This window comes from Narcine bancroftii, chromosome 1 (genome assembly GCF_036971445.1).
Source record: "Narcine bancroftii isolate sNarBan1 chromosome 1, sNarBan1.hap1, whole genome shotgun sequence".
In the NCBI taxonomy this organism is placed as follows: Eukaryota; Metazoa; Chordata; class Chondrichthyes; order Torpediniformes; family Narcinidae; genus Narcine; species Narcine bancroftii.
The window spans coordinates 149464758-149491603 of NC_091469.1; the positions used below are offsets into that span (position 1 = coordinate 149464758).

General features: G+C 41.5%; 1 protein-coding gene across 11 annotated transcripts in view; it reads right to left on the reverse strand.

Moving 5' to 3' along the window:
* Positions 1-26846, reverse strand: part of clcn3 (chloride channel 3) — a 217039-nt gene that overhangs the window by 116787 nt on the left and 73406 nt on the right. Inside the window, exon 1 of one of the 11 annotated variants that reach the window (XM_069941472.1) lies at positions 26633-26713. The exons of 7 other annotated variants lie outside the window; for them this stretch is intronic. Coding sequence is in view for 2 of the 4 variants with exons in the window: in XM_069941452.1 (XP_069797553.1) it covers positions 16131-16212 (82 nt within the window). In the remaining 2 variants the exon portion in view is untranslated. Of the gene's footprint in view, positions 1-5347; positions 5371-16130; positions 16332-26632; positions 26714-26846 lie in introns of those variants that run through there. 3 more of the 11 variants (XM_069941452.1, XM_069941493.1, XM_069941501.1) reach the window with 3 other exon arrangements.

Sequence of the window (26846 nt, forward strand, 5' to 3'; positions counted from 1 at the left end):
ATTCTTGCTTCTACCCAACAGATGCTGCCAGACCCATCGAGTTCCTCCAGATTGTTTTCCAGCATCTGGAGACTCGTGTCACCCCTTCTATTGAATCTACATTTTTTGGTTATTTCCCAATGGGGGAAGAAACATCCTGTCAGCATCCATCCCGTTAATTCCCATCAAAAAAATTTTCAATCAGATCATCTCTCATTCATCTAAACTCCATTTATTACAGGCCCAACCTGATTTTTTTTTTTTACCTTCCCCAAAGATTCACCTCTCAATCTCAGGAATCAGTCTGGTGAGCTTTCTTTGCATTTCCTCAAATATGAGTATTTTGTTCCTGAAATGCAAGCATCTCATGTTTTAAATATGATAACCAAACCTGTACGGAAGGAAACAGGAATAATCTTACCAGTAACTTGTGAAGCTGCCTCAAATCATCCCTGCTTTTATCGTCCGTACCTTTTAAAGGCCACCATTCCGATTGCCTTCCTAATTATAGTGTATTTGCTTGATCACTTTTTTGTGTTCTATGTTGAAGTATCCCCACAACTATTTCTTACTTTTAAACTTCAACCTCTTCCTCTTTATAAGTTTGTCATCCTTTGCTAGTTTCTATAAATTTCCTAATCCTTTTGTCTATTACCATTTTTTTCAACATTCAATGCTTTCTTTGCAAAATAGTTTTAACTTCCCAATTAGTCATAGATGCTGCATTCTTCAGCAAGTGTTTTATCCACAGTGATATTGTCTAATTGTACCTACGTGAGGCACGTCAGACCGACGTGCAGCAAAAACTTAAACTGATCAAGGTTGAGTATCTTCACAAGCAATTAGCACACCAAGTTTCAGAAACTATACAAATTATGATGACACATATTATCAGCTTTAACTCTGACCATTGTAGTTTTGATTATAGACAATAGACAATAGGAGCTGGAGTAGGCCCTTCGGCCCGTCGAGCCAGCACCACCATTTTACAGATCATGGCTGATCACTACCATCAGTACCCCTTTCCAGCCTTATCCCCATAACTCCACCATATTCACAATGCAGTGATATATACCCAAAGCCTTAAGATAAGCTTTTGAGTTGAAAAAAATCTATACAAGAGCATTTTAGTAATCTAAAGATAAAGCACCTATAGAGGAAATTCCATTGCACCCAGAAGACTGGTTTATTTAAATATGTGTGAAACCCAGTGTTAAAGGAAAAGCTGTAATTACATTAATTAACAATGAAAAGAGTTTTACTATAAAAAGCTAAGAGCTCTTAGCCACCAAGGTGCCATGACCTGACTATAATAGCCCAACATCCACCACTGGGAGACGAACTAACACGGAGGCTTGGGTCAGGGAGAAGTGACCTGTTGCATCATGCCTCATCAGATTGATCCTAGAGAATGTCTTAAGTACAGCCCAGAGAAAAGAGAATTGAAGAGAAGAGGGTGTCGTCACCTGTCACATTAAGGCTACTATTAAGTAAAGATGAATCACCACAGAACAAAGAATTCCAGTCTCTCACCATTTATTAAATCCTTTGACACAACCACCAGTAATTCAATTATCAGCCCATTGGAATCATGGGGTAAAAAATACCAGTTCCACGTCTTTTCCATAATGACTAAAGCATGAGCATGCTTTGGTCCAGTATTCAGCATTAACATTTTTAATTAACTGCACATTTTGCATGTACTTCCGAATGAATAAAACAACATTGAAATGCCACTTCAGTGAGACTCAGGTGGTTCATTAGGCCTTCTACATGCTTATAACATGTTGATTTGAGAGATTTTGCAGATTCCAAATACTAATACACTTTGAGCACTCATTCACCGATTTACCAGAGTCAATGGGGATATTACGTTTTTAATGAGGCTTTGAAGTTAATCTTGAATCTATTCCTCTCCTTTCCGGCTAATCTCTTCTCATAATGGAGCTTGGAATGGAGGGAGTTTGTTGTCTGCCATGTGAATAACACGACCTGATCAAAAGGTGCTGACATCATGTCACTGAGGCCTCAGTTATGTGGACATTGCCTTGGGAGAGAACATGGTTCACTTATAGTACCATGGATTTGGAGATTTTTTTTTAAAGCAAATAAAAATAAACAGGATTGGTATTCCACGTTTTGGATGTGAAGATTTCAGATGTGAAAAGTTGACTGAAGATTTCCACTCATGGATTCCAATCAGCTGAGTGGCTCTAGCATTTCTTTGTTAGCTCAAGATTCCAGTGTCTGCAGCTTTTGCATTTCTCCATGAATAGTATTCTGTTGGGATCTTCATATAATATCTACAGAATTGAGCATTTTAGTTAATGGGATTGGTTTTAAGGTGCTTGGTAGAAAGTATGTCAGAGGCAAGTTCTTCACACAGAGAATGGTGATGCATGGAATGTGCTGCCAGCAATGGTGGTGGAGGAAGGTACAATCAGATCTTCATTAGATAGGTACATGGGACTGAGAAAAATGGAGGGCTCTGCAATTGGGAAATTCTAGGCAGTTAGTAGAGTAGGTTACTATGTCAGCACAACATTGCAGAGCCAATGACCTAAACTATGCTGTAGATTTTCATCCTCTATTTTCGATGTTCATCTTCATTTTGGAACACAAGAAGAATGAGGATGAAGTCTTGAATGAGATTCCAATTAATCCTCAGAGCAAATTAGAGTTTTATAACAATGCTGTAGGCTTGATCCGCCACTCTGTTCTCACCCAATGGGGAATGTCTCATACTCCAGTCTGTTGTTTGCCAACTTCAGCTCAGCATTCAACTTGATCATAACTCAGAGGCTGGTGGATCAACTGTCCTCTCTGGAACTCAACAATCCTCTCTACAACTGGATCTTGGACTTCTTGACCAAAAGACCACAGTCAGCCCAGGTTGCCAGAAAATACTGTCCCATCAGGCTAAGCAATGGCACCCCTCAGGGCTTCCTCCATTGATAACATTCACTGGGAGCATTGCTTAAATGGGGCTCAAAGAATTATTAAGAATCCCTAACACACATCCACAGTACCTTTAACCGACTAACATGAAGTAGGAGGTACAGGAACAATAAAATTAGGACGGCCGGGTTTGGAAAGAGATGCTGTGAGATTGATGAACAGTATCATGTAACCTTGAGTCTCTTATAAATGAAATGGAGTATTCCAGAATATTTATTCATGTTGATTTTATATTTTATTGTTATGTTTCTTTGTGATTATTCTGTGCTGTGTTTTTTGTGATAAATGTGCGTGCACCGTGGCCTGGAGAAACACTGCTTTGTCTGGTTGCATATTTAATAAGCATGAACTACACTGCAGGACTTATGACATATAATTTTAGAACTGGCGTATGCAACTAAAAGGTAAACTACAAGAACTCACCAAGGTTGTTTATCAGAATGATTGAATTTTATTATCAAAAAACTCTACAAATTCAACCAGTTTTACATTTATAGTACCCAAACATCAGCAATTGTGTTAAAATCTGTCTCACATCCAAAATCTACATACATCTATTGCACCAGGCAAATAGCTTTGTCTTTCAGTTGCCAAAATGTTAACGTAAAGATATATATGCATTGCTCTTTGAAGGTTAAAAGTTAAATTGCTTTCATGGTGACAACAAGCAGCCAGTAAGAGGTAAAATGTTACTCCTGAAAAGAATGCTGTAGTGTGCTCTTGTTATTGTTAAAACAGAATATAGTAAAACATTGGACAGACCCTTCAGCCCAAGCATATGTGCTGAACTTGATACCCAAATTAAACTAAAACTATCCATCTCTCTCAATCCACTTCATGAGTCTGTCCAAAAAGCCTCTATAATGCTAATATTGAATCTGCAGCCATTCCAGGCACCTACCACTCTCTATGCAAAACATTTGCCCTGCACAACTCCTTTAAACTTCCTGACTCTGACCTTAAGTGCATATCCCCTAGTATGTGACATTTTTTCTCTGGACAAAAGATTCCAAGCATCTACCCTATTCCCTCTCATAATTTTATAAACTTCTGTCAGGTCTCTCCTTAACCTCCAACGCTGCAGAAAAGTACTGCACTTTTCTTAATTTTGATCTCCACCTATATTGTCTCAATTTGGATGAGTTTCCAGTAAATTCTGAGTGTAGCTGTGACACTCTCTGATTAACAATGCAACCCCTCTTTACCTTTCTATCCTGTTTAAATCATTTCAACTCTGGTACATTTAACTGATGATCCTGATCCACTTGCAGTCAGTCTCTAATGGCCACAACATCATAATTCCTATAGGTAAAACACAGGATTCTGTTGACACCATAAGTGGAAAAAAAACACTCAGCAAGTCAAACAGTGCCTTTATGTAGCAAAGCTGAAGATACATCACCAACGTTTCGGGCTTGAGAATTTTCCAGAGGATAGATGTTTTGAATTGCAATTGGAATTGGTGAAATTGAGGGTGGTGGAAGAAAAAGAGAAACAACTTTGAGTTGCAGAAACAATAAAATGAGCCAGATGAAGCTGAAAAACAGGAGGATGACTTGGCAAAATCAAAAGAGACAAACTGTTTCAATTCGAAGTTAAAAATTGAGAGTGAGAAAGAGAATTGAGGCTCTCCAGGGGAGAGGTTTTTGGCTAGTAGAGAGGTAAATCTAGTTCCTCCTTTTCATGAAGGAGATAAAAGATCCATATTTTCACTTTTTGAAAAGGTTGCTGAGACCTCAAGGTGGCCAAAAGAAAAATGGCCTCATGCTCCAATGTGTATGGAAGGGAAAAACACAAATTGCATACTCTATCTAGTTTGACGACAGAACAAGTGGCAAATTAAGATACTGTTAACAAGAAGTTTTGAAGCATATGAGTTGGTTCCAAAAGCACAGACAAAAAATTAGGAGTTTGGTGGAAACATGGAACCAATCTTATATGAATTTTGCTTTAGGAAAATCTGTATGTTTTGACTGTTGGTGCACCTCAAAAGGAATAAATAATGATTTTGACAGATTAAGAAACAATATTAATTGAGGAAATTAAAAGCTGTGTGGCAAATTAGATTAAATTATACTTGGATGAGAAAGATGTGGGGACAAGGCAACAAACAGCTAGGTTAGCATATGAATATGACCTGATTCACAAAAACAAACTTCAGAATAATAAGCCTTTTCAGATGGTTAATGTGGAGCAGACGAGTAAGCCTGAAATTAAGTCTGGGGAGAATATTAAGAAAAAAATTAATGTAAGGTGGGAAAGGACAGATCTTCTCGATCTATATGTCAGTTTGTAAGAAACCTGGTCATGTTATTGCAAATAGTTGTGTTGAAAAAGAGACAAGAAAAGGAGGTATTACCAGAAGTGTGTATTCAGACAGTTGAATTTAAGGAGAACAGATGTTCCATACCTGGTAAGGATGCTATGGATATATTCAAACCTTTTGTGGGCGAGGGCTTGGTTTCTGTAAAGGAGGGAAAATCACAGCTTCCAATTAAGGTTCTTGGAGATACTGGGGCTGCCCAGTCACCAGGTGATATTAAGCTGTAGTACTTGGGTAGCTCTCCTGGGACACAGGTGCGATTAGTACGGCAAAAGTGCTTTCAGCACCTTTTAAGCTACAGGGGGATTGACCCATTAAATCGCTAACCCAGTGATTTAAGGAATATCCCACCCTTGCAATGACGCAGTAAGTGGTGCGGCACACACTCGGGAACGATCGGTAAGTCTTCCCCAGCCTCAACTGGCCGTCAGTCAGTCAACCCATCTCCTCTCCTCTCCTCCCCGCGGCAGTGACCACTCTCCTCTCTCCCCATCCTCCGAGCAGCAGCAACCCCTCTTCACTCCCCCCATGGCAGCCAACCCCTCTGCCCCCACTGAACTTGACATCCCCCATGGCAGTGACCTCTCTCCCCCATGTCAACGATCTCACTCCCCCCAAATTGTACCCCCTATGGTAGCGACCCTCTCTTCCCCCAACCACGGCAACCATTTCAGCTGCGGTTTCCCTGTGATGCCAGCGCGCGAGCGCTATCACAGGAGTAACTGGGTTAGCCATTTTTATTTTCAAGCCATCAGTGGACGAGACCTTGTTAAGTTTAACTGGGTTCCCTGACTACTTCCAAGGTAGGACAGGGATCCGGTTGACTTTGGAGCCCACTGACTTGGTCAGATCCTTTCAAGCTGCCTTGTGAGTTGGGCGATAACCAGACAAATTGCCCAGTTAACCTCATTTTACAAGGCAGCTTGAAGCACCTACTGTTGTTGGAGAATGTTTTAACTCTTGATCAAAAGACTGACACAGGGGAGATGTTGGAGGTGATGTAGAGTCAAAATCTCTTCACAAAATAGTGTTGAATTCAGAATTAAAGGACCTATTGTAGAAGGAGTTATTTCAAAGTTACCCATGCAAGGAATCTCATTTTTATTAGGGAATGATTTGGCAGAGGATAAAGTTAGGTCAGTTTTGAGATTAACAAATAAGCCAGTAAGGATGAGGTTGAAGAAGATTGTGAGACATCCTGCATGTGCTGTAACAAGGTCTTTGTATAAGAAAATTATGAGAACAGAGGAAAATCCAGTTGAGAGACTGGTGCAGTACTTCTGGAATAGTCCTGAAAGAGGTTAATTGTGTCAGGATTTCTCTTTGTCAAGAGAAGAGTTAATTGAGCAGTAAAAGACAGATGATGATCTTATTGACTAAAGGGACAAAGCTGTATATGAAGAAGAGATTAAAGAAGTGGCCTGTGGATATTACTTGAGGGGTGAATTGCTAATAAGGAAATGGAGACCTCTTGATATTTCTGCTAATGAAGAGTGGGCGGTGATTCATCAGGTGATCATTCCAAGAATTTACCAGACCCAATCTTCTGAGCCTGTTCACAGGTGCTTTCAACACAATAATCTACTTACACCTGCTTTTGAAATTCTTTAGCAAAGAAGGCTCATTGTTTTATTGTCTTTGCAAAGGTTCTTGGTGTCTGCACGACTGGCTTCAGCCAAGCTCTTGCATTTTAAATGAAATCTGTTTTGTGAAGTGTTTGTGACCTACACACTAAACTCTCTCTTAAAAACATATCTATATACAATATAAAATATATATCCATCACAATGGCCTTAGACACCTCTAATATGTGATAGATTTTATAAGACAACATGAAATAGGAGCAGAAGGCTATTCAGCCCATTGAGTTGACCCTACCATTTAATCATGAGTTTGTGGCGACTCACTTACCAGAAAGCACACCAGGTCCCAAAATGGTAGACGGCCTGTGGAAAATGCAGGAAATTGGGCTGCAGCCAACACAGCTTTTCAATCGGAGCTGATGACATCACTGATAATGTCATTTTCAGTCTATGTGGCAGAAGCAGTGATGTCAAGGACCAGTCTTGTACTAGATTCCACAGTGGATACATCAACTTAATAACATGTACAGCAATTCCACAATGCGTACACCAGTATAAAATATTTCACTACATTGGTAACGCCAATGGTCCAAATGACATTTGGACCCCAACATGGAAAGTTTTTCTTCAATGCATGCCATGGCTTTGAAACTGCCAATGTTTTGGACTTCCCAACCATATGTAAGGTTTGACCAAGCAGAAGCCCAATTCCAGTTGGGGCAGATAATATTTGATTCCACACAGTACTACAATGTAGAAAGTGCCCGAGATGAAGAGATCGCATGCCGAGTTTCTAATTTTTTGCAGAAGCCTCCAGAGGAGGGCAAGTATATGGTGCTCAAGAGTTTGCACAACCACTTCTTTGGCTTCTCATGACATGAGCGAGCGCCCCGTTTATTTCATTTGGGTGGCTTGGGAGACAGGACCCTTCCGCGCTCATGATGAGTCAATGGTATAAAGATAGCACCCATTGGTGTTTCTATCATCAATGATGGGGCGCAGAAGCTCGCTGCTGCCAAGCTCTCTGTGCTGTTACGAGCCCAAAGGACCCCAAAACCCAGCAGCAATAGATATTCACCACAACAAATGGTTACTTAAACAAAAGTTGTTTTTAAATAATCTTTAAACATGAAAACTGAGTCAAACGTTAACTTATCTCTATTATCTTAACTAGCCCAAATTAACCCCCTTCTAATTCTAAGCACACATATATGATGTGTGTGTAAATTTAAGAAAAGTTCTTTGGTTCACAGTTCAATCTCACTTCTCATTCTTCCAAGTTCACCGGTTGCAGGCAATTCTTATACTGTGCACGGAATTTAACAAGTATAACGTTCACCAGGCTTTGGTGCTCGAAAGGTAAATGTTTACCGCTCAGGAAGGTACTTTGGAGGTTTGCAGAGAGAGATTTGTTGTTCCAGGATTTATACAACTGAGGTACCACCATTAGTCACCTCAAGATCTTGCTAATGAAACTTGCCCCATCAGGGTTTTCCAGATGGTAACCTCTTTCTTTCAGGCTATCACAGAGTTCCTTTCTGTTTATCTTATTCCAAGAGAAACATCAGACGGATAGCACTTCCAGCTGCTCTGCAGCTTTGTTTCAATTCCAACAAGCTTCCTGCTTGCTTCAGCTGTGACTATTCAGTCTCTCTCTCTCTCTTCATCTGAGAGACCAACTGCCAGAAAGCCCATGTGACTCTCTCACTTGCAAAATCCCTGACCTTCTCCAGCAAACAATAGGAGTTGGTCTTTAGCTCCCATCTGTTGTTTTAGGTAAACAAGAACCCAGAAGTGACCTTTCTCTGAGGACTTTGTAGATCCTTGCAAACAGCCAAAGTGTCTCTACTCCAAAACAATGGTCTATTCATTTTATGACATCATTTCAATTAGCACCTACTTGCATCATTTCAATTAGCACTTACTTGCATTGCATTCTCCATAGTTTCTGTAAAGTTCACTGAAAATGAATTATTGTATTACAAAAATAATGGTTTTAAAATGTGCGTATGTATGTATGTAACCTACTCTAATTTTACCAAATTCTCCCAATATTTATCTGCATTACAGTGCGTTTCGGGGAAACTGTTGCTAATGGCTGCAGCGGCAGGCCATCAAGACAGCCTTTTATATGTCTGGGATAAATATTCTGGCCAGCATTTATTGGTGGACACAGGGGCTGTGATCAGTGTGTTTTCCCCTTCGGGGAAAATCTGGGCCATCACTGAAAGCTGCAAACTGCAGTACTATCCAGACATTTGGCACGCGTAGGATCCTGCTTCAGTTCAGCAATACTAAGTTCACGTAGACGTTCACATTAGCCACGGTCACACATCTGCTACTGGGAGCTGATTTTCTCAGAGCACATGGCCTGTTGGTTGTTCCAGAGAGACGAAGGCTCATTCATACCAACACTTTCCAGTCCTTCGCCCGAGGGGAGGACAACATGCCAGCCCGGCATTTAGACTCCATTACTCTTTCAGAGAATGAATTCGCCAGATTGTTAGCAGAATTTCCCACAATAATTATGCCGCAATTCACCTGGGCAATGCTGAAACATGAGTGCAGCACTACATGCTAATCGAAGGGCCACCACTGCATGCCCAAACTCGCAGACTCCTTCCAGATCAACTTTGTCTGGCCTAAGAGGAGTTTGAAAGGATGGAGGATATGGGTATTGTACAACGGTCCCAATAACTTCTGGACCTCCTAGCTCCACATATTACCCAAGGTCATAGGCGGATGGAGACCCTGCGTTGATTACCACAGGTTGAACTGGATCACTACCCAGTACCGCATTTACAGGACTTCGCGTCCAACATACAGGGAGCCTGCATCTTTTCCAAGGTGGACCTGACCTGGGGGTATCATCAGATCCTGGTCCACCCATATGACATTCCAAAAATCAGCCATTATTACACCCTTTGGCCTTTTTGAATTCAGAAAGATGCCTTTTGAGCTCAAGAATACTGCGTAGACTTTCCAATTTTTAATGGCAGAGTGGGACGCGATCTCGACTTTACCTTCATATTCCTAGACAACATACTTATTGCTAGTCGCAGCCTTCAGGAACATCTGTCCCACCTGCACAAGCTTTTCACTCATTTGAAAGAGTTTGGGCTGACCATCAACTCAGCCAAGTGTCAATTGGGGGTTAGCGACCATCGACTCTGAGCCATTTTATTGACAAACATGGAGCAAAGCCATTACCAGTGAAGGTCGAAGAAATTCGGGCATTTGCTAAGCCCAATAAGTAAACAACCTCCAGGAGTTCGCTGGAATGGTCTTCCATCAGCCAGCTCCCCACCATGACTACCAGCCCCCCTACATCTCCATCGGGCGCACAAAACTCAAAACGGTCAACCAGTTTACCTATCTCGGCTGCACCATTTCATCCGATGCAAGGATCGACAACGAGATAGACAACAGACTCGCCAAGGCAAATAGCGCCTTTGGAAGACTACACAAAAGAGTCTGGAAAAACAACCAACTGAAAAACCTCACAAAGATAAGCGTATACAGAACCGTTGTCATACCCACACTCCTGTTCGGCTCCGAATCATGGGTCCTCTACCGGCATCACCTACGGCTCCTAGAACGCTTCCACCAGCGTTGTCTCCGCTCCATCCTCAACATTCATTGGAGTGACTTCATCCCTAACATCGAAGTACCCGAGATGGCAGAGACCGACAGCATCGAATCCATGCTGCTGAAGATCCAACTGCGCTGGGTAGGTCACGTCTCCAGAATGGAGGACCATCGCCTTCCCAAGATCGTGTTATATGGCGAGCTCTCCACTGGCCACCGTGACAGAGGTGCACCAAAGAAGAGGTACAAGGACTGCCTAAAGAAATCTCTTGGTGCCTGCTACATTGACCACCGCCAGTGGGCTGATATCGCCTCAAACCGTGCATCTTGGCGCCTCACAGTTCGGCGGGCAGCAACCTCCTTTGAAGAAGATCGCAGAGCCCACCTCACTGACAAAAGACAAAGGAGGAAAAACCCAACACCCAACCCCAACCAACCAATTTTCCCTTGCAACCGCTGCAACCGTGTCTGCCTGTCCCGCATCGGACTTGTCAGCCACAAACGAGCCTGCAGCTGACGTGGACATTACCTCTCCATAAATCTTCGTCTGCGAAGCCAAGCCAAAGAGAAAGAGGAATGGTGACCTTTTATCACCAGTTTCTACTATCAGTGGCTCGCATCATGCGCCCCCCCACTCCCCCTTCACCCTAGTGTCAGGCAAGGCAAGGGATGTCTTTTGGGATGAAGAATCGTTGGCAGCTTTCAGGAAAGCCAAGAAAGCACTGGCTAAAGCTGCATTGCTAGTCCACCCAAAAACAGATGACCTGACAGCCTTGACAGTGGATCTATTCAGTACAGCAGTAGGAGGCGTGCTTGAACAGTACATTGATGAGCATTGGAAACCATTGGCTTACTTTAGCAAGCATCTAAGACCACCAGAACCCGAGTACAGGGCTTTTGATCAAGAATTGTTTGTATTGTACCTAACTATCAGACATTTCATGTACTTTCTAGAAGGCAGACATTTCACGGTACCACAAGCCGCTTACATTTGCCTTCACTAAGGTATCAGATCCATAGTCAGCTTATCAACAGAGACTCAAATCTGCAGCTAGAAGAAATTTTGGTAGGCCCAGGGGAGCTCAAACTCCTACGTGATGTATCTATAGGTCATCCTCGCCCAATCGTTCCAGTGGCCTGGAGGCAACCGGTATTTGACGCGTTACACGAGTTGGCACATCCATCGATCAGAACAACAGTCCGGATGATAGCCAACAGATTTGTGTGGCCTGACCTTTGAAAACAAGTCAGCAATTGGGTGAAGATATCTACTCGTTGCCAGACATACAAAGGTCAGCAACACATAAAAGCCTCATTAAAATCTTTTGAGGCGACGTATTGGAGGTTTGACCACGTACACACGGACATTGTAGGCCCCTTGCTGGTGCCATGTAGCTCCCATTTTCTCCTCACTATAGTGAATCAGGCCACGTGGTGGCTCGAGGGAGTTTCACTGACAGCATGACTACCAACACCTGAGCCGGAGCCCTCATTTCCACCTGACAGGTGCCCAATTCACGCCAGGCTTGTGATCAACAATGGCCACCCTGCTTGGAACGAAGTTGCACCCACCCACAATCCAATGGACTAATAGAAAGGTTCCACAGGCATTTGAAATTGGCCCTTATGGTGTGTCTGGAGGGACCTAACTGGGTTAACGAATTGCTGTGGGTACTCTTGGGTTTTCAAATGGCACCCAAGGAAAATATAGGTGCCTCATTGGCAGAACTAGTCTATGGCGAGCCCCTGAAGAATTTGTATCACGAGGACATGAGGAGATGCCCTCAGCGATCCTAAGCAAGCTCCACTAGAAGCTCGGTCCTTTAGTGCCCATACTGACATCTCAAAACAGGCAGGCCAGGTCCTATATACCCCAGAACTTGCAGGACTACAAGTACATTTTCGTACAGAAAGGAACACACTGAGCTCTAATCCAGCATCCGTATGAGGGTCCCTTCAAGGTACTAAGACGCAATGGTTCGACGTACATTTTGGACATCAGAGGTAAAGAGGAAGTTTTGGCAATTGATTGCCTCAAACTTGCCCATCTGGATCTGAACAGACCAGTCATGATTCAGGCAACTCAGCAGAGAGGAAGGCCAGCCAAACAAACAAAAATATACAGACTGACTTTGGGAGTCCACAGCAGGGTTGCCAGTTCTGGGGTGGGGGTGATGTGCCGATCCACTTACCAGCAAGCGAATCAGCTCCCAAAATGGCGGGCATGCTGTGGAAACATGGGAAATTGACCAGCATTCAACACAGGTTTTTATCTGAGCTGATGACATCACTTCCTGTCCATGTGGCAGAAGCAGTGATGTATACAAGCCCAGCATGCAGGCCTGGAGGTGTCAGTCTTGCATTAGACTCCACGGGGTATCCATCAACTCGACAGTGTGTACAGTGATTCCACAACGTGTACGTCAATGTTTATAGTAGCTCAGTATAGAATACTTTGCTATTAGCTTATCCATTTTCCCACTCAGCCCCAATGCCTGGCCTTCTCCCAATAAACTCTGATGCCCCAGTTTATCAAGAACCAATCAATCTCTGCCGTAAATACACCCAATGACTTGGCCTTCACAACCGCTTTGGCAACAAATTCTATAAATTCACCACCCTCTGGCAGAAGAAATTCCTATGTATCCCTGTTGTAAGCAGGCACCCTTCAATCCTGAATTTGTGCCTTCTTGTCCAAGATTTCCACCATGAGAAACAACCTTTCCATATCAATTTTGCCCATCCCTTGCCCTTCACCCTGACAGGAACATGCAATGCTAGAAATCTTGCTGTTTCGTACATATGGAGCAATACCTGACTTGCAGCTGGACACACTGCAGCCTTCCTGCCTAAATATCAAATTCTCCAATTTGATGTTACTCACGTTTTCTGTCTGAATCTCAGATGGCCATTTACACTGCAAGCCATCCATCTGGTCCAGTTTTTTTTCCTGTCTATTGGTACCACCAACCTGCTGGCCATGTCACATGGCCACATAGTTTGTACATATGCTCTGATGTCTGCATTATCATCTTCTAACTTTCCCCATGAACCCTGGATGTCCCCAACAACTCATCTCCATGCCAGCCGTGGACTCATCTGGTCACAGATATTTTCCTAGTTATGTTCCTCCTACCTGCCATCTTCTCTGCAAGGGATATATTTACATATCATCTTTCACAACTGAAGAGCATGAGGGAAGCTCTGCAACCAATGGATTGCTTTAATGTCGGAAGCATAACAAACTCTTTGAATGCAAAATTTCCCACAGAGATTAAGAGATAATAACAAACATGTTTAAGTCTCAATGATTGAGCACAAATTTTCATCTTCCAAAGAAAGCAATGGTACCTTTAAAAACCTTTAAAGTCAAGATCTCAATTTAATGCTACTTCTGAAAATGGACTTCTGCAATCGCACGGCAAACTTCCATGTTGTACTTTAGTCTCAGGCTAGATTTGACTTAAGTCAACTTTCACCAATGCCAAATGAACAGAAAAACCCTACAAGATGCCTACTTAATAAATGGTTCGTAGCCATATGAGAAATAGAGCTCAATACAGTAATGTGGATGATGAACTTCGAGCTCATATATTACAAGCGCCAGATATATTCATGCATCATCTAACACGGTCAAATTATTTCTCTGAAATATTGATTCAACACATCTCGGAATTACTTCAGCAAACTGGAGGTGAATGTGGAGGTAGCTCACTCCTATCTCCTAACGAGCAATACTGGATGGGCTGTATAAAAATTGTACCAAGAAACTGTAAATCCCTTGCACTGCGTGCTATTCACACACCACACCATATACATAGTAAAGCAGATAATGCAAGAATCAAAAGAGGGCAGGGCATTTCTTCAAAAAAACTCCACATCTTGTAAAATGGCTTTAAAAATTGAAAGGGTGGGGTGTCTAGTCCAAACAGCAGCATGTTCCGCAGCTTCCCTAAATTTACAATATGTTGTTTCTGGTTTCCTCCAATTCCAGGATTATCAGAGGAAGGACATATATATAAACCAAATTTCTGCCAAAGCACGACACAAATAATTCCCGTTTCCCAATATTTTAACAAGACAGCAGGCATAGGCCTATAATTAAGAGTGTGCGCATCGAACCTCCCACTCTCATGGGAAGAGATCAAATCCTTTCCTCATCTCTGTGACACCCATAACATGCAAACAAAAACTTCCAGATATTTGGCTAAAGATGTGAGGCTTTACTGATATATATTGATATAAAATCAATTGATTTTACTGGCCCCTCTATCTCTTTGTGCATTTTGGTGCTCTAATATGAATTGATCAACGACAGAGTGAATCAATTGGAACCATTTCAAAATTACACAATATTTAAGGATTTATACGTTTCAATTAAGGACTAAATTAGCACAAATTCCATATTTTCTACTTTGGATTATCAGAGAACTTGTACAATGCATTGCAAACATTATTGCTCAGTAACAATAAAAGAACAAGAGAGTACAAATAATAGATGTCATTACATTTGAACTTGGCCTGTGGCAACAAAGACTGTTGCAAACACAGGATCAATGTTACGTGATTTTTGTGAACATTAAAAAACAAAGTAATTAAATAAACAGCACAAAATATTCTTAAAACAACACAACTGTGAAAAGTAATAAAGTCCCTTGAATATTCAAAAAAGCACTTGCATCACATGCCACAACTAGATCGACAAACAAACAGCAGATTGCAATCTTCCTATTGAAAAAAACAAATTTATCAGCTTGGGAAATAAAGCATTCCAAGATTATTGATCTATCTGGAACATGGCAGTTACGCAATTCTTACACACCAGGAAAATTGCTCCAGGAATTTCGACACAGAAGAAATGTGACCACATTGGGCTGCCATAATCAAAATTGCAGCCATGCATCACCCTGTGAATCACACTGGCAGATTTTAAATTTTCATGCGCGTTATCAAGGGTGGTATCTAGTTTTACCCTGCAAGAGGGTGAAACTAACCTTGCACAAATCTCCAACTGCATTCCACCATGATGTCATTCATACTGCATTATCTAAAGAATTAACTCAGATAAAAGCAGGTGAAAAATGAGACACAAAAAAATGTAAAATATACACTGTTTAAAAAATGGCTTGAAACTATTTCTTAACCTCCAGGCTGAAATAGCATTCCATTGGTGTGGAGGTGGAGAGGTTCAGCTATAGCAATGAGATTAAAACGTAACAGTGGATTTCTTTGTGAAACCATTTTAATCTAATACTTAAAATGCTTGGCGATGAATGCTGGTGAACAATTGCACATTAACAACACAAACTTGATATATATTGTAGGAAATCCTTATAAAACTTGTATAACAGTGGCACATCCTGTTTTTTTAAATTAATTTAAGGCACACAAAAAAAAGGTACGGCAAAATAACAGCAGCATTTGTGGAATAAGTAAAAACATTAATGATATCACTAACTGACCAGCGTGATCTGGTGGGACTAAACCATTCATCCAAAAGAAATGGAAACGAGAGGCAGCAAAGCAAAGTCACACAAGATCAGTTTTAGCTGCAGAATTGATTTTACTGGCCAGTAAAAGAGAAAGTACATAGAAATGAAGAAATGCTATTTTAAAATGCAGTTACATATCCTGCCTGCTAGGAACACATTCTCATTTACAAAGGTTAAATGAGAAAACGGCATGGAACTAAAACTCACCCTTCCTATGCATTTCTTGCAAAGGAATGCAGTCTCCACCACCACCATCATAAGGCAAGTATGGATCAGAAGGCATATCCATGAGAAAGCAATGAGTGTAAAAGTATGCTGCTCTGGAATGCTCGTCTTACATGATCCTCTCAATCTGCAGTCAGCAGAGCTGCCATGTTAGCTCAGGAAAACAGACTGTGGGCGTGAGCTTGGATTCTGCGATAGGCTATGATGTCAACAACAGGAAATTGGTCCTGACAGGTTGCTACCGGTTACCAGTCCACTGATCCCAGAAGCTGAACAGAAGAGTAACTGCATCGTCATCTCATTTTGTTTGAAGGTGATATTTTGGCAGATAACTACTGTTATCAAAGTAACTATTAAATACACAGGGTATTTTTTAAGATCACTGAAGTGAGGAAAAGCAAGAATGGTGAAATAGTTAAAGAGTGTACCACTGGTAATATTTTAACATCCCTCAATATCTCAGGTTTATTAACGACCAGAATAAATGACAGAACATATTAGTTGAGTAAGAGCACATAACAGTCACACAAAAATGGACAGGTGATTTAGACACTTCTTGAACTATTAAAAAAGTATCGACTTCAATCACATTCAAGATATTGCGGCTATCCCTCATCGTCGAGGATGATGGCCTTCGTTCCATTGATCCACTGAGCGAAGAGGCTTGTGCGTGTATTGGTTTAATGAGTACTTGACGTTGCATTCCAAGAGGCACACCATACTTCGCAAATCAACCAACTCGTTCCAAAGGCGAGAAAACCACGATGATTGGAGCGGATGGATTTGTTGCAGCCTTCGTCGCTCTTCAGTTTGAAGTTACTTCGTCCTCCTGTTCCACCATCGAGGACTTAGTTGGATTGTTCTTGGTCAGGGACCTCACCCTCAACCTTAGTGCCATGGGTGACCCTACCAGGAGCCTAACTCCAGATGGCATCACTCTCGGGATCACAGAACCACACCAGCTTCTCCACCATGACAAGGTGACAATCCATGGAAATATGGTTTTACTCCAAGGATGCACCTTAATGCTGCAATTTTGAGCAACCAGGCTGTACTGAGCATGCAACAGGATTTTAATTTAATTCGGGTATCACATTCGGCGTGGACACATGGCCAAAGATCTTATTCCTGTGCTGTAACTGTTCGGTTTTAAAATCTAAATTCCTTAAGTAGAACTTAAACTGACAAGGAAGGATGTTGTCACAGAATAGCTGTATTTGGGTTTCAGTGGCTAGAATCTGTTTTTACCATCTTGTAAATAAAATGTTAGAAATTTAAAAAGTGAAAGGGAAGGATAACACCATAGATATAAAAATACAATTAGAAATGAATCATCAGGTGTAGGGAGACAGAATGAAGATGATAAGGGAGGGAATAGTGGAAGGAGGATAAAATTAGTTATTGGAATGGAACAGGCATGGAGATTTGGAAGAAGAGAATGCCCATTGGAAAAGTCAAGTCTGGGGTGCTGGGGTGGGGAGAGTTTTGTCATGAAGAAGGATAACAAAGATACAACTTCTAAAATGTCATTCAATGTTGTTATGCAAAACTGCAGAAAGATTCCAGTCAATCCAGGGCACTAATGCAAGGAGGAAACAGAAATTCAGTAACCCTGCATCTCTCAAACTTGTGTAACTGGAAAGACCTTGAACAAAGTATTGTTCGCTCAAAAATATTATTTCTTAAAAAAAACTACAGCTAGTGAAAACCTGAGATTTATTAAGAGAAAATACAAGAAAACTTTGTAGGTCAGACAAGCATAGAGTGAGAAGGGGGAAAAAGTTAACATTTCAAGTTAATCTTTCATCAGAATTGCTGAAAGGTCATCAACCTAAATTGGATTCTTTCTTGTTATTAATTATTTACTACTATTATTTGTTCATAGAATATCCACGTCATTGCCAAGCCTGGTATCTTCCTGCTCATTTTTTTTTTCCAGAACTCAAGAAGCAGTTAAGAGTTAATTACTTTTAGTGGGTGTGGAGTCACCTAAAGGCCAGATTGGTTAGGAAATGGCAGATTTCCTTTGTGAAAGATGTTAATGAAAAGTTGATTGTTAACAACAATCCTTTAATTTCATGGTTCCCATTATTGAGACTGGTATTTTAATTCAATAACAGCTTTTTATTTTACAACTTCAATTTAAAATTTCTCAGATGCAATGGTGGGATTCAAATTTGGTCACTTAACCACTACAACACCACCACCATAGATCATCAACTAGTGCTAAATTTCACTAAAATGCTTCAGATTCTTTGAATATTTCCCCCATTTCCAAAAGGCACCTTTCAAAAATGGGTTGTACTTTTACTGCAAATATGCAAACCAGTTGAAAAAAAATACAGAAATGTTTAAAAGCAACCAGTCTGTTATTATGTCGTATGAACTATCATTTTGTCCGCAGCATACTTAGCTTCTACTTCAAACCCAAGCCAAAGAGAGAAGGCGCTCCAAGGAAGAAGTTCCAGGTTAACAATCTCCAGTCAACTGAAGTGAAAGCTGACTTCCAGGCAAATCTTCAGTCAAGGCTCAAGGATCCCAGTTTCCCTACAGACCCCTCTCTGGAAGAACTTTGGGAACATTTAAAAACTACCATTCTGCAGACTTCAGAAGATGTCCAAGCAAGGGTTTTCCACTAAGAACCACAAAAACTGGTTCAATTAAAGCAACCAGGAGATCCAAAAATTGGTGGCTCACCTTACACAGCTGTCTTGTCTTGATAAGAAAGCAGCCTTTCCACCTTGTATGCAGAAATCTCCAGCACAAGTTTCAAGAGATTCAGAACATGTGATGGACCAACCTCACATAGAGGACTGAGCTTTTCGCAGACTCCAGTGACTATAGTGGATTTTATGAAACCTTGAGGCAGCGTACGGCCCTTTGCACCGGCCTGGAGTCCCTTGCGCAGTCCAGACGGTCAGGCTCTCTACACAAACATTCTGTCATATTGTCCATCATGAAACAGTGGTCAGAACATTTCCAGACTCTCTTCAGCACCAACCACATGGTACAAGACTCACCAATTCATCATATCACACAACAACCAGAGAAAATAGAACTGGACAAGATTCCAACCCAAGAAGAGAGTGTCAAGGCTAAAGAAAGCTGAAAAGAGACAAGGCAACAGGAGTCAATGGAATCCCACTGGAGGTTTGGAAGTATGGGGGCCCTGCGTTACACATCAAACTCCATGATTTCTTTGTCAGCTGCTGTGAACAAGGCAAACTACCTCAGGACCTCCATGATGTAGTCATCATCACCCTGTACAAGAATAAGGGAAAAAAAATCCAACATCTCCAACTACCGGGGGATAACTGCGCTCCAACACAAAATATTCTCGCAAGAGTAATCTTGAGCAGATTGGTCCCCATCATTGTAGAAGAACACCGCCCAGAGAGTCGGTGTGGCTTCAGAGCCAACAGGAACACCATCAACATGGTATTTGTTCTCAGCCAGCTCCAAGAGAAGTGTAGGGAACAGAACAAGGGACTGTACTTGACATTTGTCGACCTTACCAAAGCATTCGACACTGTAAGCACGAAAGGCTGATGGCAAATTATGGATTGACTGGAATGCCCCCCAAAGTTCCTCAGCGTAGGCATCCAGCTACACGAAGCTCAGCATGGCCAAGTAAGATGCAACAACAACCTCTCAGAGCCCTTCCCAATAGGCAACGGGGTAAAGCAAAGCTGCATCCTTGTGCCAAGTCTCTTCACCATCTTCTTCACCATAATGCGCCAAAGGGCCATAGAAGACCTTGATGATGAGGACAGTCTCTATATCCAGTACCGCAGCCTGTTCAATCTGAGGCCACTACAGTTCCATATCAAGACAATGGAGCAACTCATTCGAGAGCTACTCTTCACCAACGATGCTGCCCTTATTGCCTATACAGAGACAGCCTTGCAGCGTATAATATCCTGCTTTGCGATGGCTGCCGAGCTCTTTGGACTGGAAGTCAGCTTGAAGGAAACAGAAGTTCTCTATCGGCCCGCACCTCAGGATGAGTACCACCCTCCCCATGGTGCCATTAGCGAGACTGAGGGAAAACAGTCCAACGGTTCAGCTGCCTGGGGTGCACCATCCCGTCAGATGCCAAGATCGATAAAGAGGTTGACAACAGACTGGCGAAGGCAAACAGTGCATTTGGCAGGTTGTACAAAAGAATCTGGAACAACAAGCATCTGAAGAAAGGCACAAAGATCAGTGAGCACAGAGCCATTATACTGACCACCCTCAACATCCACTGGAGTGACTTTGTCATCACCTTTGAAGTCTTCGAACAGGCAGAGGTTGCCAGCATCGAGACCATGTTATTGAAGACATAGCTCCACTCACATCTCTTGGATGATCATTGCCTGCCTAAGATTGTGCTGTATTGCAAACTCTCTTCTAGCCACTGTGACAGAGAAGCTCCAAAAAAGTACAAGAAGGAATTACAGTTAAAATCAAGCTAGTTCTACTTGCTTCCTCAAGAGAAAAGAAATGATTTGGCCTTTGCGTGATTCCATTTGCTATGGGTGATTTTATTTTTACAAGCACCCTCCAAAGTTAGCTATCACATATTGAGTTGCTCATCTGGCAAAGAGCTAGTTTCATCAGAAATACAACATCCCAAGAATGATATTATTTATATAAAGCTACTTTTTCTCCGCATCAAAGCAAGAAAATGCAAACTAAACATGATGTAAACTATTTCCTTGATCTGTTTGTTTAAAAGAAACAGGAATATTCTCCATATATGAAATACGGTTTGGGAGTCGCATTAAATTTATTGGGACAGTGGTCTGCTCTTGCGTCTGATCGCGTGGCCTGGCAACACACCATTCACCAGTCTGCCTTCTCCTTCAAGAAGGCACACAGGGCTGGCCTTGAGGACAAAAGGAGATGCAGGAAGAACCGTGACAGAGCAGCACCAAACCCAGAACAGACTTTCCCTTCCAGCCAATGACACTGGACAGGTTTGTCCCGCACTGGCCGTCAGCCACCAGCGAGCCTGAAGCAGACGTGGACAGCGCCCTTCCTGCGTCTTCGTTTGCGAAGCCAAGCCATGTTGATGATTATAGCACCCCTCACGCTACACATATAATCATTGCCTCCATTAAAAGCAAAATAATAGGAATGGCAATCGTCACAGAATTCTGAGCACACACCCAATATCAAAATGTGACACACACACATCCCGTGATCACTCACTAGGAACCGCTGTGACCAATAAACAAATGTCCAAAAATGTCTAAACACAATAAAACAAGAGCACACAAAGACAAGTAGGTGAGGCAATTATCCAGATACAATCACACTTGATACAACATCACAGAGTTTATAATGACCTCTCTTTCATTAACGTGCTTGGACAATCAAGGGATGGCAGTAAATTTCAAACCTTATTAGCTGGATAAAGGAGCCAGCCATTTTAAGTTTAGTCCCAATAAATTTAATGCGACTCCCAAACCGTATTTCATATATGGAGAATATTCCGGTTTCTTTTAAACAAACAGATCAAGGAAATAGCTTACATCATGTTTAGTTTGCATTTTCTTGCTTTGATGTGGAGAAAAAGTAGCTTCATCTAAATAATATCATTCTTGGGATGTTGTATTTCTGATGAAACTAGCTCTTTGCCAGATGAGCAACACAATATGTGATAGCTAACTTTGGAGGGTGCTTGTAAAAATAAAATCACCCATAGCAAATGGAATCACGCAAAGGCCAAATCATTTCTTTTCTCTTGAGGAAGCAAGTAGAACTAGCTTGATTTTAACTGTAATCCAACAGCTTCATTATTGGGTTTTTTTTTAATTCTCCAATAATCCAACCAATTTGCTCGTTAAATTTATTAAGTTATTAATTTAGAAACAACCAGACCTTTGAACTATTGTTAAATGCTCTACATTCCTTTTCACAACAAGATGAAAAACTTCAGAACTCTTGATTCCAATAGTTCTCTGAGCAATACATAAAAATATAGTTTTTCATTTTTTCAGACACACCTTCAAATAGAACAAAGGGTCCTAATTTCATGTCTCACTTTCTCTTAAAAAAAAGACAATCTCGATAAAAGGTCCCAACCTGAAGTACTGACTGACCATTGCCACTGATGAATACTGCCTGTCCCTCCAGCTTCTCATTGTTTGTTTAAGATTCCAACATCTGTAGTTTTGTCTTTTCTGATGGGTTAACAAATTTTCCATTCGAAAAGGAAGATGGAGGTGAGGCAGCATCCATGGAGAGAAAAGGTCAGTCAATTATTTGGGGCCTTTTTTGAGACAGCTCTTCACTGAAAGACAAAGCTCAATTATAATCTTTATTTAAAAATTATCTTGGGGGAAAAAAAAATCAAGGGTATATCACAGAAATAAAAACAATGCTGGAGAAACTCAGGTTGTCAAACTAGATACTTTATTCACCTGTAGAAAATAAAAACATACATAACCAAGAGTTTCTATTGATAAATTATCTGGAATTATGAATTGGGAGGATTTACACTCCCAGATTTCAAAAAACATTTATGGGCAACCCAAATGAAGTTTGTCACTTCCCTCTTTCACAGAGGAGACAAGTCTTCATGGGTAAAATTGGAGTTGTATAAGGTTGGTGAGAAGATAGCATAAATGGTATTCTAAATTATTATCTGACCCTAAAGAAGCCTCCCTATTAAAGCATATAATTACAATGTGGAATAAAATTAATGGTCAAATTGAGGTCAAGGGCAGGGGTTCTTTCACCTAAAACACCCCTGGCTCAAAATATGTTGTTAATTCCATTAAGAGCAGGGACAATTTATGACATTTGAGCAAATTAGGAATAAATATGGAGTTTTAAATACATCCTTTTTTTTTCTGCCATCTTCAGTTAAGATCTTATTTAAGGTTCAAATTAGTGCAGTGAAATAGAGACTCTGGTTCGAAATGGCAGCACTAAAAATTTATTTCAATAATGTATTCCTGATCACTCGCTCACCTTCCCCCCCAGCGGGAGCCAGTGCTGCGCTCTCACCCCACAGCGGGAACTCCTTTTATTTCCCAACCCCTCCCCTCCCCTCCTTTTCTTTTTTTTTTGCAAATGCATCTTTGTTTTAGCGCACGGGATACTGTCAAGTTTCAACGCAGACTTTCGCCGCAGGACGCCAATAATAGACAGTGACACAGGAAGTTACCTCAGAGGCAATGACACTACCCTGAAGAATGCAGCAAGTGAGTGGGTGGGGGGGGGGGGGAGGGGAATGATAAATAAGCTGCCTCTTTGGGGAGCTTCAGCCCCAAGCATGGAGCTACGGGCTGGTCATGGCAGATAAAATTTTTCCCCCTCTCGACACACTGAATCCCAAGGCAGTTGGAAATTGCCTGGTCCTACTTGTCGGTCTGGATTCCCAGTCCTTTCCTCCCCCCCCCCCCCCCACCCCAGCCAGCAAACTTCCTGCTTGTCTCAGGCCCGAAACGTCGGCAGCACAGCTTTGTCTCCTATGGACGCCGAAAAGACCAGCTGAGTTCCTCCAGCATTTTGGTGTGTTTTTACTAAAATCACAACGCCTGCAGACTTTCGAGTTTCACTCAGCTGGAAAAGCAACCAAGGCCACCTGGTCGAATCTAATCTTGCACACAGAAATTCTAACCCCCCCACCGCAACTCGCCCTCAGCCACAGGCCGCTATCCAAGGGTTTAACAGCATACTTGAATTTGTACACAAATGGCATGAACTATAATAAGTATTACGGCTTCACTGTTGTCATTTGGTTAAAAATTCTGCCTCACAAATAAACCACCACCTCTTCATGTGTGTGTTCTGTTGAAATAAAAGATGTATTCCTGACTTCAGGCAGGAACCCCTAAACAAGGACAACAAAGATCTGAATCAGATTTGAGTATAGAAATTGATCCAATTTGCTGGGCTGATTTTTGTCGGGAAAGCACGATTAACACGATTAATGTAAGATATCAGCTGGTGCAATATTATATCAGCTATACCTCACTCCACAAAAGTTACATAAATTCCAATCAGAAATATCAAACCAATGTTTTCAAGAAATAGGGACTTTCTTGAAATCAACCTGGTCATGGCCCTAAAGTGAGGCCTTTCTGGGAAGGTTTGGGTAATCTGGAAAAAAAATACTGGAATTTGATAACCTCAAGTACCTGAATTATTTTTATTGGGGAATTTAGAAGATGCAAGACCTAAAATGAGGTTGTCGAAATATCAATTAAAATACATTAAGCAGTGGCCAGCAAATACATAGCAGTTATTTGGAAATCTGATTCCCAATTAGGTTTATCCTGCTGTACGACAGAAATGCATAATTGTATTCTCCTGGAGAAGAACACCTCAGAAACAGGTATGATGTATTTTTAAGAATATGGAATTCATACCTAAAGTACAATGGGGTAAATGTTTAATGATTCCCCCCACCTCCCATCCCAGTGCTCTCAGTGCTGAGGAACTTAGGTAATTTGTCCCTTGATGGGAGAAGGTTTATCCTCGGTGAATCAAATCTTTCTCTTTTCTTACTTTTTCTTCTTCTTGTTCCTGGGGGAGGGCGTGGGGAGAGAGGGTTCCTCTAATTTTGTTCTTCTTTCTCTCTATTATCTTTTTCTCCCTTTGGTTCAACATGGACATTGAATTCGCATTTTTTAGTATTATTGTAATTTTTCTTTTCTTTCTTTATAATACTGCAATTGAATCACGTTGACTTCTTTTTTCTCACTTCCTTTAATATCGACATGCGGATCGATACTTGCACTATTTAGTAATTTTATGGATATTGATGTTTTACTTTCCGATTATTCTTAATTTTGATTGCATGTTGATTGAAAATTCTCAATAAAAGATTAAATAAAGATATACACACGTTTCAGGCCTGAGCCCTTCATTAAGGTAGGGACAAAACGTAGACAGGCACCCAAACAAAATGGCTGGGAGGGGAAAGGGAGGAGCACACACAGTCCCACAGCAGGAGGCAATACGTTTATAAGGGAGGGAGGGCGCAGCAGCAAATAAGGCGTGGGGTGGGCTGTCTCTGTGAATGAAATGGAAAGGGAGGAGGGTGAAGAGCTGGAGGAAAGAAGACAGTAGGATGGAGAAAGAGAGGAAGATCAGGGAGTAGGCTAGCAGAAACTGGAGGTCAGCATTAACCCCATCAGCTGGAGTACCGAGCTAGAAAATTCGGTGTTGCTCCTTTAATTCCTGCACGGTCTTGGTTTGACACTATGAGGTCATTTTCAGACATGTCAGCATGGGAGTGGGGCGGAAAATTAAAATGGTCAGCCACTGGGAGAACCCTGTCATTGATGCAGACAGAGCAAAGATGCTCTGTGAGGCAATCTCCCTGTCTGCATCCAGTCTTTCCGATGGAGAGAAGACCACAATGGGAGCACCAAATGTAGATGCCTCCCACAGATACCCAAGTGTCACTTCATTTGAAAGGAGCGCTTAGGGCCCTGAATGATAGGGAGGGAGGAGGTGTGCGCACAAGTGTGGCACTTCCTGTAGTTGCAGGGGAAGGTGCCAAGGGGGCGATTAATAGGAAGGGATGATTGGACAAGGAAGTCACGGAGGGAGCAGTCCCTATGGAAGGTGGAGACAGATGTGTTGCTAAGCAGTATTTTTATAATGAATCACACAACAGGCATTTAGGACTAAAGATAGGTCACCAAAAGAAAAGCTGTGAGGGTAGAAACATGAATTACTGGAATTTTTAAACAACCCAAACCTATTTAAAAACAATGAACAAAATGTAATACTGTATTGGTAAAGCTGAAAATTGTGCAAAAATACTAGTAGCAAAATTTTTCCAAAATTACCTTCATTTTTATTGTATACTAATAAATCATATGTTGAAGTTGCACAGGAGTTAAGATTGTTTTAGAAAAGGGACGTTGGCCCTAAAACATTAGCCTGATTTAATGCGTGTGCGTGCGTATCTGTGTGTGCGTGCGCGCCTGTGTGTGTGTGTGTGTGCGTGCGTGCCTGTGTGCGTGCGTGCCTGTGTGTGTGTGTGTGTGCGCCTGTGTGTGTGTGTGCGCGCGCGCGTGCGTGCGTGCGCCCGCTCAAAGACAATGCAAACTTTTTTTCCACAATCTACTAAGCTTAAAACAGAGCTTTTTAAAAATTAATATATTTATTTTTCTATATAGCTCTATAAAAAAGGTTAACTGAAAAATAATCTATTCTCTATAAAAGATCTTCGTTTTTCTTTGCAAATCAACAATAAATTATTTCATGCTGTTCAGCTTTGCTGGGAAATAGAATTGCAACACAAACTTGCTGGTGGGAATCCAAGTTTTGAGTTTTCTGTGTTCAAAGTCTTGAGCTTAATTACTGAAGAAAATTGTTGGATTCAGCAATCAAACTTTCCAATTAAATACTTTTTCCTCCATCTTGTACCATTTCAGAGATTTGTGGATTCTTCGACTCATCAAGTCACACAAAGGTATCACTACATCCTGACAGCTTTCTGTAACCTTCTCACAAGTCACATTTCAACTTACCTTGGTTATTGCACAGAAATAGTTGAAGTTGAGACAAAAGAGAGGCATATTCAAGCTAACTTAAGATCAGTAGTCAGGAAAACACAGGAAGCCATGTTAGAGAAGTGATAACAGAGCATTTGGAAACCACAATATGATTGAGCAAAATCAATGCAATACATTTTTTATGAAAAGGAAATGTGCAAGAGCCTCAAATGTTTACTTCATTGCAGAA